At 32.9% G+C, this 15,958-nt stretch overlaps 1 protein-coding gene across 4 annotated transcripts in view; it reads right to left on the reverse strand.

The window, feature by feature from the left end:
* LOC105341807 (potassium channel subfamily T member 2) overlaps nt 1–14,648 on the reverse strand; it is a 40,941-nt gene extending 26,293 nt beyond the window's left edge. For 2 of the 4 annotated variants that reach the window (XM_066085676.1, XM_066085673.1), the window contains exons 1-6: nt 12,836–13,283; nt 11,443–11,613; nt 9,964–10,046; nt 9,040–9,136; nt 3,433–3,522; nt 80–188 (exon numbers count right to left, since the gene is read on the reverse strand). In XM_066085676.1, the coding sequence (XP_065941748.1) occupies nt 80–188; nt 3,433–3,522; nt 9,040–9,136; nt 9,964–10,046; nt 11,443–11,531 (468 nt within the window). In that variant the 5' untranslated portion in view covers nt 11,532–11,613; nt 12,836–13,283. Of the gene's footprint in view, nt 1–79; nt 189–3,432; nt 3,523–9,039; nt 9,137–9,963; nt 10,047–11,442; nt 11,614–12,831; nt 13,284–14,216 lie in introns of those variants that run through there. The other 2 variants (XM_066085675.1, XM_066085674.1) reach the window with 2 other exon arrangements.
* Between the last annotated feature and the right edge of the window lie 1,310 nt (nt 14,649–15,958).

The raw sequence follows: 15,958 nt of genomic DNA on the forward strand, positions 1-15,958 counted from the left end.
AATAGATTAGACAGCAGGCATTGCTTATGTAAGATTTCTCCATGAAATATGTAAGGGTTTAAGATGGTTTTGTACCAACCTTGGAGACAATGAGAAGGTCAAGGCAAGCCTTGGTGAGAGTTATCACAGATAAAAGGCACTGCAAAATCCACATAGGCATCGGGCGGTCCACCCACAGTATTACATACCTGGTAAAGAAACAAGCAATCATATTGTTTTTTATATTTTGTTTTTTAAATTTGCTTTTGAAAGGTCATGTATATATTAAGACCTTGCAACAGTGATCTCACAAATTGCAGCATGCATTTCTTGAGAAGAAGATTTTCCCTATATAATTTTGTGTTAAAATTTAAACCCCTCTTAGGGTTCCAGTATTGATCCAGGGGTCACAAATTTGACAATTTAGAATCTACACTATCAGTATCCTAGAATGCTTGCAAAGTAATCTCACAAATTGTAGCATTGTAGTTCTTGATAGGATGATTTTCAAACAATTTTCCTATATATCTATATGTTAAATTTGAGCCCCTCTTAGGGCCCCGGTATTAGTCCAAGGGTCATGATTTTAACTATTTAGAATCTTCAATATATATATAGAAGCTTACCAGTAGGTGAAAATATTGGCATTTCTGGGGAAGTTGTTCTAAACAGGATTTTATTAAGACAACACCATATTTTCACAGTTTCACAAATAAGGTTATCTCCCTTTTTAAAAAAGGCCTTGCCCTTTATTTTGACATTTTAGAATCCCTTTCCCATAAGGATCCTTTGAATCAAGTTTGGTTAAATTTGGCCCATTGGTTCTTGAAAATAAGTCAAAAATGTGAAAAGTTTACAGCTAGATGGATGGACAGACAGATGGACAAACAATGGACAATAGGCGATTAGAAAAGCTCACTTGAACCTTTGGTTCAGGGTTCAGGTGAGCTAAAAACTGGATCAATAGAACCTTAGGTTCAAGAGTCATCAAAGTTTCAAAGGGACAGACAGGAATGTCAGACTGATATCTATGGCCACCAGTGTTTAGCATGTATGGTCAAGAATTCTTCTGAAAAACACTTTAATTTGAGTAATTCCTACTAACATTTTCCTGGTCCTGTTCCATGAACTCTGATCTGATAAAACTTGATATATATTAAATTGGTACCAGTTCTGATATGCATACCAAGTATTTCTACTGAAACTATTGAAGAAACCAACTTTTTTTAACTATAATCATAAATCATGCCGATAATACATTGAATTTTGACAGATATGGTACCCAGTATTTGATTTGACAAATATGGTACCCAAGATTTCAAATAAAGTTTTCAAATGAGATTAGAGCATTATATTTGTACCAGATTAATCAGCTCATGTCTCTATGTTTTTATCGATAAGCAAAAATGATATGTGTTTATTTGAGAATTCTGCTGTATTTTATGTCAGAGAAACTAAAGATGTGTTTATAAGTAACTATAAGTTAAAACTATTTCACATAAGAATTACAAGTCAAGTCACTTACAAATTCACAAAAGCCTACAATGGGAGTCAAACTCTACACTGGTCCTTGAATATATGATTCATTGACAGCCATAAGGAAAATTATATTGCTGTCACTTGAAATTTATATTTTTAAAGCCTGACCATGTACATGATAAACATATGATTTACTACACATAATCATAACAGACAGTCCCTTCATTTACCTTCTCCCATTCAAATGGACAACATTCAATACAATGACTAGACATGAATTGCTCTCGTTTTAGGAGAAGGCTCTGTAATGTTTGCTCTACATTCATGTTTGATGTTTACATTTAACCTAGTTGGGAAGAATTTAATTTCTGTGTCCTCTTCATTTCAATAAACTATCTTTTTTACAGTGTAAGCCCATTATGTTTAATAGAGTCTTGTAAAATATGAACAGAATATGATACAGTCAAGATAATTTGACACGGCAGTAAAAAGAGACATTTCTCCTGTCATACAAATGCATACACAGGTTTTGAAAGGTATTTATGAAATACAGAACATTACAATCAGAATTTTAAGACACATTATAGCTAAAACGTAAATCCATGCACATCTATTCTGCATATTTTTTGTTACTTTCATAAATTTTCTTTCACTTTTCAATAATGACATTGGATTATCCATTAAAGTTTTCTAAGAGGAACCTATGATTTGAAGGGAGAGAAAGGAGAGAAAGGAGAGAACATTGTACTATAAAAATTGCTGTGTTTTAACAGATGGCACTATATATATATGTTGATTAATAGAGAATAACATTGATTAAAATTTTTGTCATGTGGAAGCAATTAATTAAGTTATATATTTAAACTTTTAAGAAGAAGTTGAACTAGTATTACTTGTTATTCATGATTGTACGTTTAAAAGGTATCATATGAAGATTACATTTTAACCTTCATCAAGGTCAAAACTTGCCCTATTTTGAGCATGTAGGTGGGTTTTCTTTTTATTTTGTTTCCTTTTTATCAGTCTTCATCTGTGTACTTTCTATAAACATCAATCAGAAATGTAACTATCATATTTTCAATCACAAAAAACCCCATCAATATAAACTGAAATGTTTTTTCGCATGACTCTAGTACCTTCTTTTCATATATTTATGTTTTGACAGTTATCCAGCTCATACCTGTGCAATGTACAGTTGGTTCAAAAGGTTTGACTGGGTTTTTTTTGGTAATGAAAATTTCAGGTGATGTCCCTACTCTTCTCCTTTTGCAGATAGGTACACTATTTAGTCTCTTTCTCATTTAATAAACAGATGAGGTATATGGAAGACGGGAGAGTTATATTATGGTCACTTTGAACTAAGTAATTAAACTACAAAAACCAACCAGATTGATTCATGTATTGAAGCTCTTGAGAACTTGTATTTCCTTTCTTTTTTACTTTCTTCATACACATTTAGGCATGAATAAAATTGCAAGCATCTCCAAATCATGAAAAATTTGACTGTAAAAATCCTCCATATTATGTTTTGACCTTCAAAATCAAATTTAAGACTTTGCAAAATTACAAGAAATTTTAACTGCAAATGGGTATTTAAAGTTCTGATATTTACTTTAAAGCAATGATCAATCGATCCACAAAAAAAATTACAACAGAAAATCTTATACACAACACATGTATCATCTTATTATATCTTTGTTAAAAGGGGACATTCATAAGCTTTTAGCTTGTTGTTTGATCCTATTCTTAGATTAAAATTATGATCAAGGAAGGCTATTTGACCCTGAACTACACAAACAACATTGACCTGTAGTTATTTTCCTTATATATAATAGGGCATTGAATAACTGTGCAGTACAAATGAGTAGTTATTTTCCATATATATACCATGTGACATTGAATAACTATGCAGTACAAACCAGTAGTTATTTTCCTTATATATAATAGGACATTAAATAACTGTGCAGTACAAACCAGTTGATGGCGGTGGAGGAGAACTTCATACTGCCATCGTCTTTGGGGAGGATCGCACTCTCGTTGACAGTACTGCAGTGTTGGCCATTGCTATGTAAAGATAAAATAATCTTGCATCAGCTGAGTTCAAGCCAATGAAATCAGGAAAATATTATGGTGCTTATTCAATGGCAATATTTAAAAGGTAGATAAAATGTACTGTTAAACATATCAATAACAACTAAAATAATTTTATGAAAATCCACAACTAAATCATATACATGTACTAATAATTTTTTTAACCATACAATAATTTACAGGTACAATTTCAAGATAATAACTAGCAGTGCTAAAATTGGTTCTTTATTATTTCGTTTTGCTAATTTAAAAGCTCAAAACTGCATCAGTGTTATTGAGATGCCCTTGGTAAATGAAAAATGAATAAACCAAGCTCGGACAAAAATCAGTCAAATATACTGTGTAAAAGTTTTATAAATTTAATGTGAAGAAATATCAAATGTCAATCATCAATTAATCAATATGCATGGGAAATGACAGAAACATGATTATTCAGAAATTTGACAATACATGTACCAAAATGTTTCAAATTTACAGAAATCTAGCATTTTCCAGCTAAAGTGGATAGAATGCAATTAACCATCACAGAAAGTGCCCTAGGATGAAATATCTCTCTGCCCATTGAAACACAAGTGCCACTGTATACGAATCCTTCTCGTCTTTCATACAGAACTAAACTGATACAGACTATAATTTCTTGCACTTATGTCGCCGCATGGTAATTTCCCTGTACATTAAAAATAAAGTGACCAGAACAAAAGATTAAAAGGACAAAAGTGAATATTTTCTCCTCGTAAATCAGAAACTCCTGTTTGTAAACACACAGACTTTACTGTTTAGAGAGAAGTGAACAAACATTAAGGCAAGAAACCATATCTTACTACCTACGTTTACTCTTAATCAGAACCAGATGTTTTCCCTTTCGAAAGGCTTTCAATTTATTTTCATTTTCCTTTTACCTGTGTCAATTGTCAAAGTACAGAGATTAATTTTGATAAAATGCATTCCATTTCAGCATTTCCACACAAGCTTATGGTCTATCATCAATTTTCAATTTCCTGCTTCAATTGATAAAAGTGCACTTAAAGATAATCACGTCATTTGATTTATAGGTGATAGAATAAAAAAAGTTGTATACATCATATGTTACAAGTCTCTTTCCATTCAATGACAATATGGAATTAGGGATCCAAGTAGGCCACCTAGCTGTTAAAAATCATGATGTTTATTTGTAATTGCAAATTGTAACTTAAACTGGTATATAGAGACTCAAATGACATCATGCAGTTTGTCAGTTCTTTAATCTAAATACACTAATACATTGGGTCCAGGGCCATAAAACTCAAACGATATTTCTTTAATTTCAGTTTCACTTTTTTAGTTTTTAATAATACCAACACATTTACCGGTATTAATTCTTGGTGTAAAAGTGAAACTTGTAGATCACAGTGGTCGGAGTGATACTTCATCAATTTCTAAGTTGGTGTGCATGATTACAGAACAGATTATCATTACTTTTTCACAATATTGATAAGACTACTGATTTAATATATATTAGAGAGAGAGAGAGAGAGAGAGAGAGAGAGAGAGAGAGAGAGAGAGAGAGAGAGAGAGAGAGAGAGAGAGAGAGAATTATATGGGATTAAAAAAAATGAAATGATAGAGGAAGAGAGAAAGAAACTGAAAAAGAGAAAGTTTTACTGATCATTTAATCTGATTTGCTCACAAATAATTTCTGTTGATTTAAAGCTGAGCGCTTGTGTTTAAATTTGTTTATACATGGTTGATTTCTTGCATGTGATATGTTGCACCTGGTATGACTCCTTTGTATCAAATAAGTGAATTATGCAAGATTCTAATTTATGGCTTTTTTAAATTTCAACCATGTAGGCGTAAATAATGCAGCAAGTCTAATTGTATAATTTAAACAGAGCACATGATGAATTAGTTCATACCTGCCAGAAGACACGCAAATGCAAGACAATATAATTCAGTAATATTCACATCATATTTTTATGGTTAAATCACAATTTTTTCGAACAATTTATATTAAATGGTAATATTGTTAAATTCATGCAGGATGTAATTTTTCTTTTCAGTGTTGGGTATTTATATTTGTTTGATTGTACAGAAAAATTTTAATTTCAAGAAACAAAAACAACAAATGGTTGACTTAAGAGGTATATGATATATGTAAAAAATAGAAGATTTGTACACTAAAAAAGGTAATATTTTTCTTCAGAAAAATGCAATTAAGTGTTATGTAAAACTTTCATTTGCATGTTTCTTATAATGCTCTCTGGCTGGCTCAGTTGACATTTATCATTTGTCATATATGATACAAATTGAATGTTTTTGTGCAAAAATCTTCTCAGCTAGCCAAGATATGTCTGCATGCATTTCTGGTTATAAAAACAATTAAATCAGAACATTACAGGTCAAGGAATTCTTCAATCTTAAAACAATAATTATCTTGGATTGATTTATGTATGAGACGGCATTTTATGCATGCTTTAAAAAATCCTAGCAATTTGAAGTGAAAATTACTTGATTTAAGTGCAAATATAACCACAATATCCTCTAATGTATTTATAATCATGCATATTAATGTACTTTGTAATCTCTAACAGGGGTGCAACACTGCATGGATGCACCGAAGAACTGTTATGCAGAATAGCAGATCTAAACATCAAATGAAGAAATAATTTCTGAAAATCATATTTATATAATTTTCTTCTGCATGTGTTGGATTTGAAATGATAGTAAACAAAAACAACCATGTTTAAGTTTTTCAAAATATTTTGGGTTTTTGCATAATAAATCTTGGTTCTAGAAAGAGTGTATATCATTAAAGACCATTAAAACTAGATCTCTGACTTCATTATTTAGATGATATAAATATCAACAAAGATAAAAATTAAAATCAGATTGATTAAAACAAGCTAGAAAATTCCTTACAGATTTATATTCTAATTGCTTTGGATCTTTTCCATAGGAAATGCACAGATATACACTGAACAGTTGCACATTAATTAGAAATACCGATGATTTTAATTCCCTTCAAAATATAACAGAATGCAACAGACCATGAATACTTGAATTTGGAACATTCTGACACAATGACAATTATAAACATTGTAGCTTTGCTTCCTTCTGCAATTGTCTCAATATCATCCAAAATTTATCATAACTGTTCATAATATACTTCTCTTCACAATATCTTGTCTTTAGTGCCTTATTATTTACTGTACATTGATACCCAATATTATGTTTCTCTCTTTATGGATATGCTTATAAAAAATACTGCATGGACCAAAGATTGAAATGTGTATGCATGCAAAGCTGTTGCAGGAAAAGAAAAGTCAATACAAATCAAAATATGATCTCAGATTTCCATTCTCCATGCAAAAACTATTTTTAAATAGTTGGGCAGTTGCATGTAATAAATGATATTCAAAATCTCATACCATGATTTCAATGAGCTCATTACTCAATCAGGTTTTTAAGAATTCTATAAAAACCTCTGACATTTCATTCTTTTTTAAATAAAATAAGAAAGTTGGACATGTCTTGTAACAAGGACCAACAAAGACAAATAAGAAAACAATCTCTGAACAGGATTAGGCCCCTCCTTAATAAGCTAAGATATATTCAAAATATACATGTAATTTAGAAACAGCAAACTTCTTTAAAAGACAAAGCAATGATATTTTCACAAAAAAACTGCAGAAAAGTATAGGCAGTATATCAATGAGCAGAAAAAAACAAAAATAAGTAACTGAAGAGAAAGGACAACCACCGACTAGTTGAGGACAGAGTATTGCCATTGAATGATGGAGGAGAGGGGGGACCACTGACAAACTGAGGAAAGATGACAACCACTGGACATCTGTGGAGAAAGGACATCAATTGAACATCTGAGGGGAGAGTATTAATACTACAAGCAAAGGAGATAAAACCACTGCATTATAGAGGTTAGATGATAACCACTGAATATTTCAGGGGATAAAAAATCATTGAGTGATTAAGGAGAGAGGACAACCACTTTGTGATAAAGGAGAGAGGATAACAACTTAGTGACAGAGGAGAGAGGACAACCATTTGGTGATAGAGAGGACAACCATTTGGTGATAGAGAGGACAACCATCTGGTGATAGAGAGGACAACCATCTGATGATAGAGAGGACAACCATTTGGTGATAGAGAGGAAAACCATTTGGTGATAGAGGAGAGAGAACAACCACCTGGTGATAGAAAAGACAACCATTTGGTGATAGAGAAGAGAGGACAACCCGAAGGAGGACAACCGTTTGGTGAAAAGGGAGAGAGGACAACCACTTGGTGATAAAGGAGAGAGGACAACCACCTGGTGATAGAAGAGAGAGGATAACCACTTGGAGATAAAGGAGGGCAACCATTTGGTGAAAGAGGAGAGAGGACAACCGTTTGGTGATAGAGGAGTGAGGACAACCATTTGATGATACAGGTAAGAGGAAAACCACTTGCTGACAGAAGAGAGGACAACTGCTTGGTATTAAAAGAGAGGACACTAACTGAATTTCTTGAGGAGGGGATGGGGAACAATTGAGTGACAAAGGAGAGGGGAAAACCACTGAATAATAAGACCACCTGTCGCTGTAAAGACCATCAACTAGTGAGAGACTGAAAACAAAGAATAACCACTTAGTGACTTTGCAGATAGAAAATAGGAAATAGGATAAAGGTAAAAACTTCTGAGAGATAGACTATGGATGACAACCTTGACACCGATATGAAGGAGCGTTGGGTCTAAGTAAGCCAAGGACAATTTCTTATTACATGCATTTGGTATCTAAATTTAAAACAATAACCATATAACTTCTACTCTACTCCTGCAACATTTTCTTCTTAGTCTCATACAATAACCCTTTAAAAGGGCAACTATATGTGTACATTTGTTTACTCTGCCAACATTTGATTTGGCAAGGAAACTTGGATATTTTAAAAAGTGAAGATTTTATGATCAAATTGGGCAATACAATTATGCAAAAAACTTTTGAAATCCAATTCAGCAGGTCTTAAAGATGAATCGCAAACAAGAAATTAAACATCATGGCAACTTTATGGTACTAGGTATGAATATATTCAAAGACGGGAAATGTTTCACATGGGGTAAAATGATGTCATTTACATAGTGAGGTTAATAGTAAAAGAAAAGAGGACCAAAGAACACAGCTATAATAAATAAAAAACAAGGAACATTTGAAGTTAAAGTCAATGCTTCCATCAAATTTAGATTGAAAAATTGATTCGTTTAGTTTAATATGCCTTATAGTCTTAGATTTTCATCAGTATATAACCATATATATGCATTCATTTGGAAAATTGCGATATTTATTTTTTCTATCATTAAAATCATGAAAACCCAATGCGCTGCTTTAGTAACTATATTCAGATGATTGAAAAGTCAATAAAGTTAGCAAAAGTAACCCAAATTCTTTTTTTCGTTGCTTGCTTTACAAATATACACTTTATTCATAAGCACTAGCTCAGACAAACTTTAATACATACCATTGGTAGTTGGCAGGTTGATCCAGTGAGACTCGAACTATGTACAGGATGCATAATAACAGCTTGCATATCAGGTCAAAGATTCTTAGTCGAATTCCTTCAAACAAAAACATTTTTGAACACATTTCTTCATATATGACATTACCAAACTTGAAGCCAACAACAATTTCATTTAAAACTAATTGAAACTACTGTCTAAACAACAGTTTTTAATAATTTTTAATTTGCTTATTTTGCTAACAAAAACAATAACTGTTAGTTTCTTAGAGAACTGTGTGATGTACTTAAATCTTGCTAAGCAAAGAAAAAAAGGAGAGGGAAGATTTATCTTCAATCATCCACAATTTGTGGTGTTACAGCACAGTCCATTTCATTGAAGTGTCAACTTAATTATGAACTGCAGGCTATAACTTTGAACTTTTCTTTACACCACCATTTTTTTTTAAATGCTGTCAACTTTTGTTTGAAAAAAAATTCACAGAGTGAAACCTACTCTATACCCTCAATTTATACTCTGTCCTAAATTTCTCTAATCAATTTATATATTCAAAAGATTATAATAAGTCCAAAGGAATAAAAGACACAGACAAAAATAAAATATAACCTGACTTTGCTGCATCGATACATATATGATAATAATGTTGATACAAAATGAATGTTATATTACAAATAATATTTCAATGATGAATCAATGTTTCATTAAATTAATGCAGGTGGTGAATATCAATAGAAGCTTTATTCATCAAAAAATAATAATAAGATAAACAAAAATGAGACATAGTTTTATATCTCAGAGAGTGTCAGCCCTCCTTCATAGAAAAATGAAGTAAATTAATGTCGAAGTATTTGAACACATGATAAAGAAATGACAGAATTAAAACCAGTCAATTAATCATGTTTTTATTGATAGAAACAAAAACGTACTTGTTGAAGGCTTTCTTAACAGCAACCTTTTTAGACGTCCTTTCAGTGACAACTCTGTAGTAAAATATTTGATGGGTGATGACCTAAAAATAGTTAGCAAAATAAAAATTAAATAATAAAGTCTGCAATAACAATATGTGTATGTTCTGTGAAAAGAATCTAAAACAAATTGCGATGGTGATTTTTATATTCCCACTATAGCCAGTATAGGTAGTCCACCCTCTTTTTCAACACAAACATTCTACGAGTCTTAATTCTAATGCAAATAAAGAAAAGAAAGTCTAACACACACCTTATTACTGTACATGACACTCTCTAACTAATCTAACAAACCAAAGGTTAAACAATAAATATAAAAGTTTTTTAAATGCAGTATATAAGTAAACAGTTAAAAAATTAGTATGTACAGTTTTATTATACATTCATTGCTTGAACACAGGACACACTGGAATCGTCAAATGACTCAAAAAGGCGAACATAAATAATAATTCTGACGCCCGAAACATAAAACTACGGGCAGTTTCTGTTTCGCGCAGAAATCCCTACCTCCTATAACTACGATTATTATTTTGACACCCAAAAATAGGACTAGAAGTGAATATTCATATTGTGACTGTGTGTTTGCGTATCAATTCGTACCTCCTATGACTGAAGAGTTAAGGGTGTGTTCGATTGCGACCACAGGGGCTAGTCACGAAGTTTTTCAACTTTTTATATCTACCCCTCTATAAAATACAAAATGTATTTTATTGTATAGAGGTGGTAGATATAAAAAGTTAAAAAAAACTTCGTGTCGATCCCCTGGGATGTGACAGGACATTGCTCGCGGAAACCCATCGGTTTATCATGCTTTGCTGACTAAGCAAAACTAGAATGTATAATCATATTTGTGAATTACGAAATTAAGACACTAGATCACAATGAAATTATGCTATTTATTTCGAGAAAAAGTTATATAAGTATCTCTGATAATTGGGCAATATAAATCCTTGCGATGGAGGAAATAAAAAGTGACAGCGAATTCATGTGAATACATTGCTCTGCTTATGCTAATGAAGGTACATGTCAGCAATTATTGAAACGATGAATAACAAAATAAAAACTAAGTACTACAAATCAGAAATTATGTATTCTTCGCAAAATATGCTGTTCAGATATAAAATGCACACATCATTTGCTTTTTATTGGATATGAATTAATTGTCGATCTGAATAATTGTGCATTATCTTTTAGCGTTTTTATAATGATTAATCTTACATAAAGAGACACTAAAATCTACAAACTGTTTTATTCAAAATTTTATATGGTCTTAAGTTAGAGACGATTACGATTGTGGTTGTTTTTTTAAATATTAACAAAATAAGCATATTCCAGTTGAGAAAATGTTATACATTTCATCAGAATTTCATGCATATATGTATATTTAATACTTGTGGTTTTTGTTATTACTATATAACATGTCGTAGATTTACTCCTTACCTCAGCCATTCTTCCTCATTTTCCTCATCGCTGTCCTCGATGATGAAGTTGAGATCTATCCCATCACACACGGTGTGTTCGTACACCATGTCGACACCTCTCTCATACCGGGGGCATATACAAACGCTGGAATATGGTTCGAACTCCTTCTAAACGCCTTAAAATGCTTTACTGTAACGAAATTAACGGCTGACTATAAAAAAAATGTCTTGTGCTCCCTGGAAAATTAATACATATCACATGGTACGACAAAAAAAAAACTTCGCCGCGATTTTATTTATTTCACCTAAGACGAGAGGACACCTTGCTATATAGCGACGTACACCGTATGCAAATCGTCCGATGCATAATCAAGTATTGTGTAAAAGAATTGATACAATATGTGCACTGCAATGATCATTGGGCAGTCGAGGCGATCTTTGGTCATTTGTCTCATCGACCTTTTGCGGAGCCCGTGGGGACAGGTGAACGTCTGGCTGTTGTTCTAATTAATGTCTCTTAAATAAATCACCACGGTCCAAACTCACCTGAAATGTTTTCATTCCAAGATGTGAGGTATTGTTATGTAATGTGTGCGAAGGTTTTGACGGGGCAGAAGGGAAAAAAATAATTAAAACCGCGTAATCGTGTTTACCTTGAAATTAGACTCATACAGGTGTATAAAATACGCAGGATAACATTCAGAAGAGAAAGATAAGGCAGTTATGAAGCCTACAAATATATAAATATATTTTTTTTCAAACCAAAGTAAACCCAGTTTTAATCGTCATGATTTGCAAACCAGAATACTTAAACAATACAATTCTGATGTAAAAATGGAATAATTATCAGACATTTATTCTGATGCACATGCTGTATGTTGACACACTGGGGTTAGTCCTATGTCATTCTATTTTTAACTTAATTACACGTGCGGCCGCCGCAATATAGATATGTATATGAAATGTTAATTCCTTGAGTGTCGCTGTTACATACATCTATGTAAATACAGGAAGTGTGTAAGTTTGACAGGTTAATTTACGTAAGTCAAGGTTCTAAAAATTACATAAGTAACTTTTGGGATTTGAATTATTTTGAACAGCTGACACCCAAAAAAATTCGTATCAAAATTTATGTTTTCTGAGGTTTTTTTTTTTGTTTTTTTTTAACTGAATTTTTGCCAGCTTTTAAACGATTTTGAGCAAATGTAAACAATAAAACAGCTCTTTCTGTCCTGCTTAGTTAAAGAAGCTATTGAATACAAAGGACCATTTCAATTGGAGCGGGTGTCCTTTGTTCGCTGTCTAACACTTAGTCTATAGGCGTTGATCTCCGAGCCACGACTTCTGCATCTCGACCCATTACCAATACATGACTGCGCATAAAGTATTAGAATATACAAATATATACCTACTATGCACAGATTTATCCGATCACAACTGGCCACAGCCACACACACATATATCCCGCCTTCTGGTGTATAAGTTCAAATGAATCTAATCCATTCGACCAGATGATTTCAGTTTTAACTCGTTAAAATAATAACCAAATAATCCTGCGGACAGCCTGCTATTTTATCCTCTGGTCATTGGAGCGAACAGAAACTAAAATTCGATAAAAATCGCACAAAACTATCGCTTAACGTGGACCCTATGTCACTTGGTTTCCTTGATTTATTTTTTCCCCAATTTTCCCTTTAAATCACACGTGCTTCTGTTGATCTAATGCACCGGGCTTTTGTGTGTATATCTCAGACTTGGGACCTGCTATTGACAAAACTAAAGCCCGTTTCACATTCGCTTGACACAGCAGGATGCTAACACATGGCGAATACGTCCGCTTTGTAACGCTGCGCACTCACCAATGACAGCAGAGTGCAATGAAGGGATTGTTTTTAAATTCATTCTTATAAAACAACTCTCAGCATTAAGCACGCAAGTTGCGAATTTGAGCGGTACATGATGAATATTGGATAAAAAAAAAACCCCCACAATGCTAAACACAATGATAACTTAAATACATTTAAACATTTTAATAATATAATATGTTCAATACCAGGATGTAAACATGAATCGGCTACAACGTGTATTTTTAAAATGTGTCTTGATATTTTATGTATAGATTTTAAATTTTTATAATAATAAAAGGTGAATGAAAATGGTAATTAAAAATCTGAACACATTCACATGTTATACTCACATTATTAATTAATAATTAAATGTATAAAATACAGATTGTGTAAATAGATATACATTACCTAAGATTGAAAAGAAATGTTAGTAATATATTGCTCTTAAAATTACAACTACTACCAGAAGTCATACCCTAAATACATGTATGGATAAAACCACACAGACTATAGTGAATGGAAGCATTTCTGTATACGTCAAATGTGTTACATCGATAATTAACAGATAGTTGGGATGCGTTTGTTTACCTGATTTCAACACAAGACAATACACCATATGGTACTGCGTATTTTATTTATAATTAAATCACATCATAACATGTGAACAATAGACTAACTATTGCTCATTAAGAACAAAGGATAAAAAATGTTTTGATTACGTGACAACACTAGAAATTAATCTATTTTTGCGGTTTACGTGTAATCATGAGTATAGCTTGTCAGATCCATGGCCTTAGTTGAACTTGTCCACTAATAATTCACGCGTATATATACCCCCCCCCCTTCTCAAGTACCACTCAATGGATTTCAACCAAACTTGGCATAGACACAAGATATGACGCGTGGTAAACTAGAATCATACCACAATGATACATATAATCCATACTTAAAGAAAGTCTTTTTCCATTCCAAGTCATCGGGGGTTCAAGAATTCCCATCACAGACAGAGTCTCTCGAACTGGACTATGGCATTCTGCAGCGGGGGTGGAGGTTCATTTTTGCCCCTTCCTTGCTGGGAGGAAGTCGTAGAAATTATTTTCTTTATGGTCATGCATAGTCCTTTTATCATCAGTTTAACACAAACTCCTCCTCCCTCTGTCATATTCATATAGATATATACACATACAGTATCTCATATATATACAGTATCTAGAACCATATGATATGTACACGTTCGTAAAAAATAGATGCACCGCCATTTAGTTTGAGTTCTGGTAGTATATCAACTTTTTCATATATAATATTAATGACCCTAACCCCCTGTCAAGCGGAGGTGGAGGAGAAACGCGTGTTTATACATTACATGCAATGCATGTTTCTCACAGATTACCGTGCACTTAATCTTCCCTCCTGCAACAGATTGAGCATACTTATCAGTCATCACGTACTCTATGTAAGCATCACGTTACAGAAATGTGCACGTGAGATACGTGAATAAGAAACGGATGACAAGTTCCGTTACTGTCTTGAAAAAAATGTTGACCTTAATATCATTACATGTATATTTCTGACCTCGCCTTCATTAGAATTTGTGAAAATCAACTCAGAAATCAACCCAAATACTTATCGATAAATGACAGTAAATACAGTATACGTTTGGGGTAAAATTAGATGAGAACGCGGTTGGTGAGGACACCGGTCAAACCACCCACCCCGACCCAGTGTACATCTATAAATAAAAATGTGGACCCAATCATATTACATCAACCGAAGAGCCAATGACTAGTTCACATTATATGCTTTATAAGATTGAGTGACAAAACACAAAGAACAGGATCTTTCGCTCTCTCAAAAAACAACAAAATGCCATCTTAGTTGTTTGATAAGGATTGCAGCGAAGATCAAAATGTAGAAATTGGCAAACGTGTTATACAATTATTTTTATACCGACATCTTATAAACAATGAAATGCTTTCTTTGGTTCATTAGGCTATGAAGGCAGTGATCATTGCAGAAAAAAAAAATAAAAAGCGTCGGCAGGTTATGGATACCCCCCCCCCCTTTCACTAGCAGATTCAGTACGTCATTTGCACGTCCATTCGCCATTTCACCAGGGTCATTGTAATGTGATTAATTTTAAAATATGTGTTGTAATTTTCATTTTTGACGTTAAGACATTGACCACCCTACGTAAACGTACGCCAGATTGATCCAGATTATTTCAGTCAATTCAGATCTAAATACGACAATGACGTCCTCCAAACAGCAGTGTACATACATTGTATATTTCTTGCGCTAATGCTGACGCAGTTAGTTAAGAAAAAAAAATATCGGTGGCAGCCAGTAACATGGTGTCTTGTAAAATACCTGCATACCTGGTGGCGTGTCTTTTGAGAAAATTCATGCATCCTTAAGACAAAACAAGAGGCTCGTGGGTCACATGGCTCGCCTAAACAACAATTCCATTGACCAGTTAAGGGGCCTCATGGGGCAACGGGATGATTGTACAACCATGTAAATAAACAATATCCACAATAAACACTAAAACTGAACAAAAAAAAACCAAGCAAATATTCTTTCTAATGAATTTGTACAATTTGAAATCATAAATAAATATATACAATAATCATATTGCCTTTTAATTCTAGCTTATAACATGAATATCAAATGGTAAAAAAATGTTACAGT

Source organism: Magallana gigas, chromosome 5, assembly GCF_963853765.1.
Source record: "Magallana gigas chromosome 5, xbMagGiga1.1, whole genome shotgun sequence".
Classification (NCBI taxonomy): domain Eukaryota; kingdom Metazoa; phylum Mollusca; class Bivalvia; order Ostreida; family Ostreidae; genus Magallana; species Magallana gigas.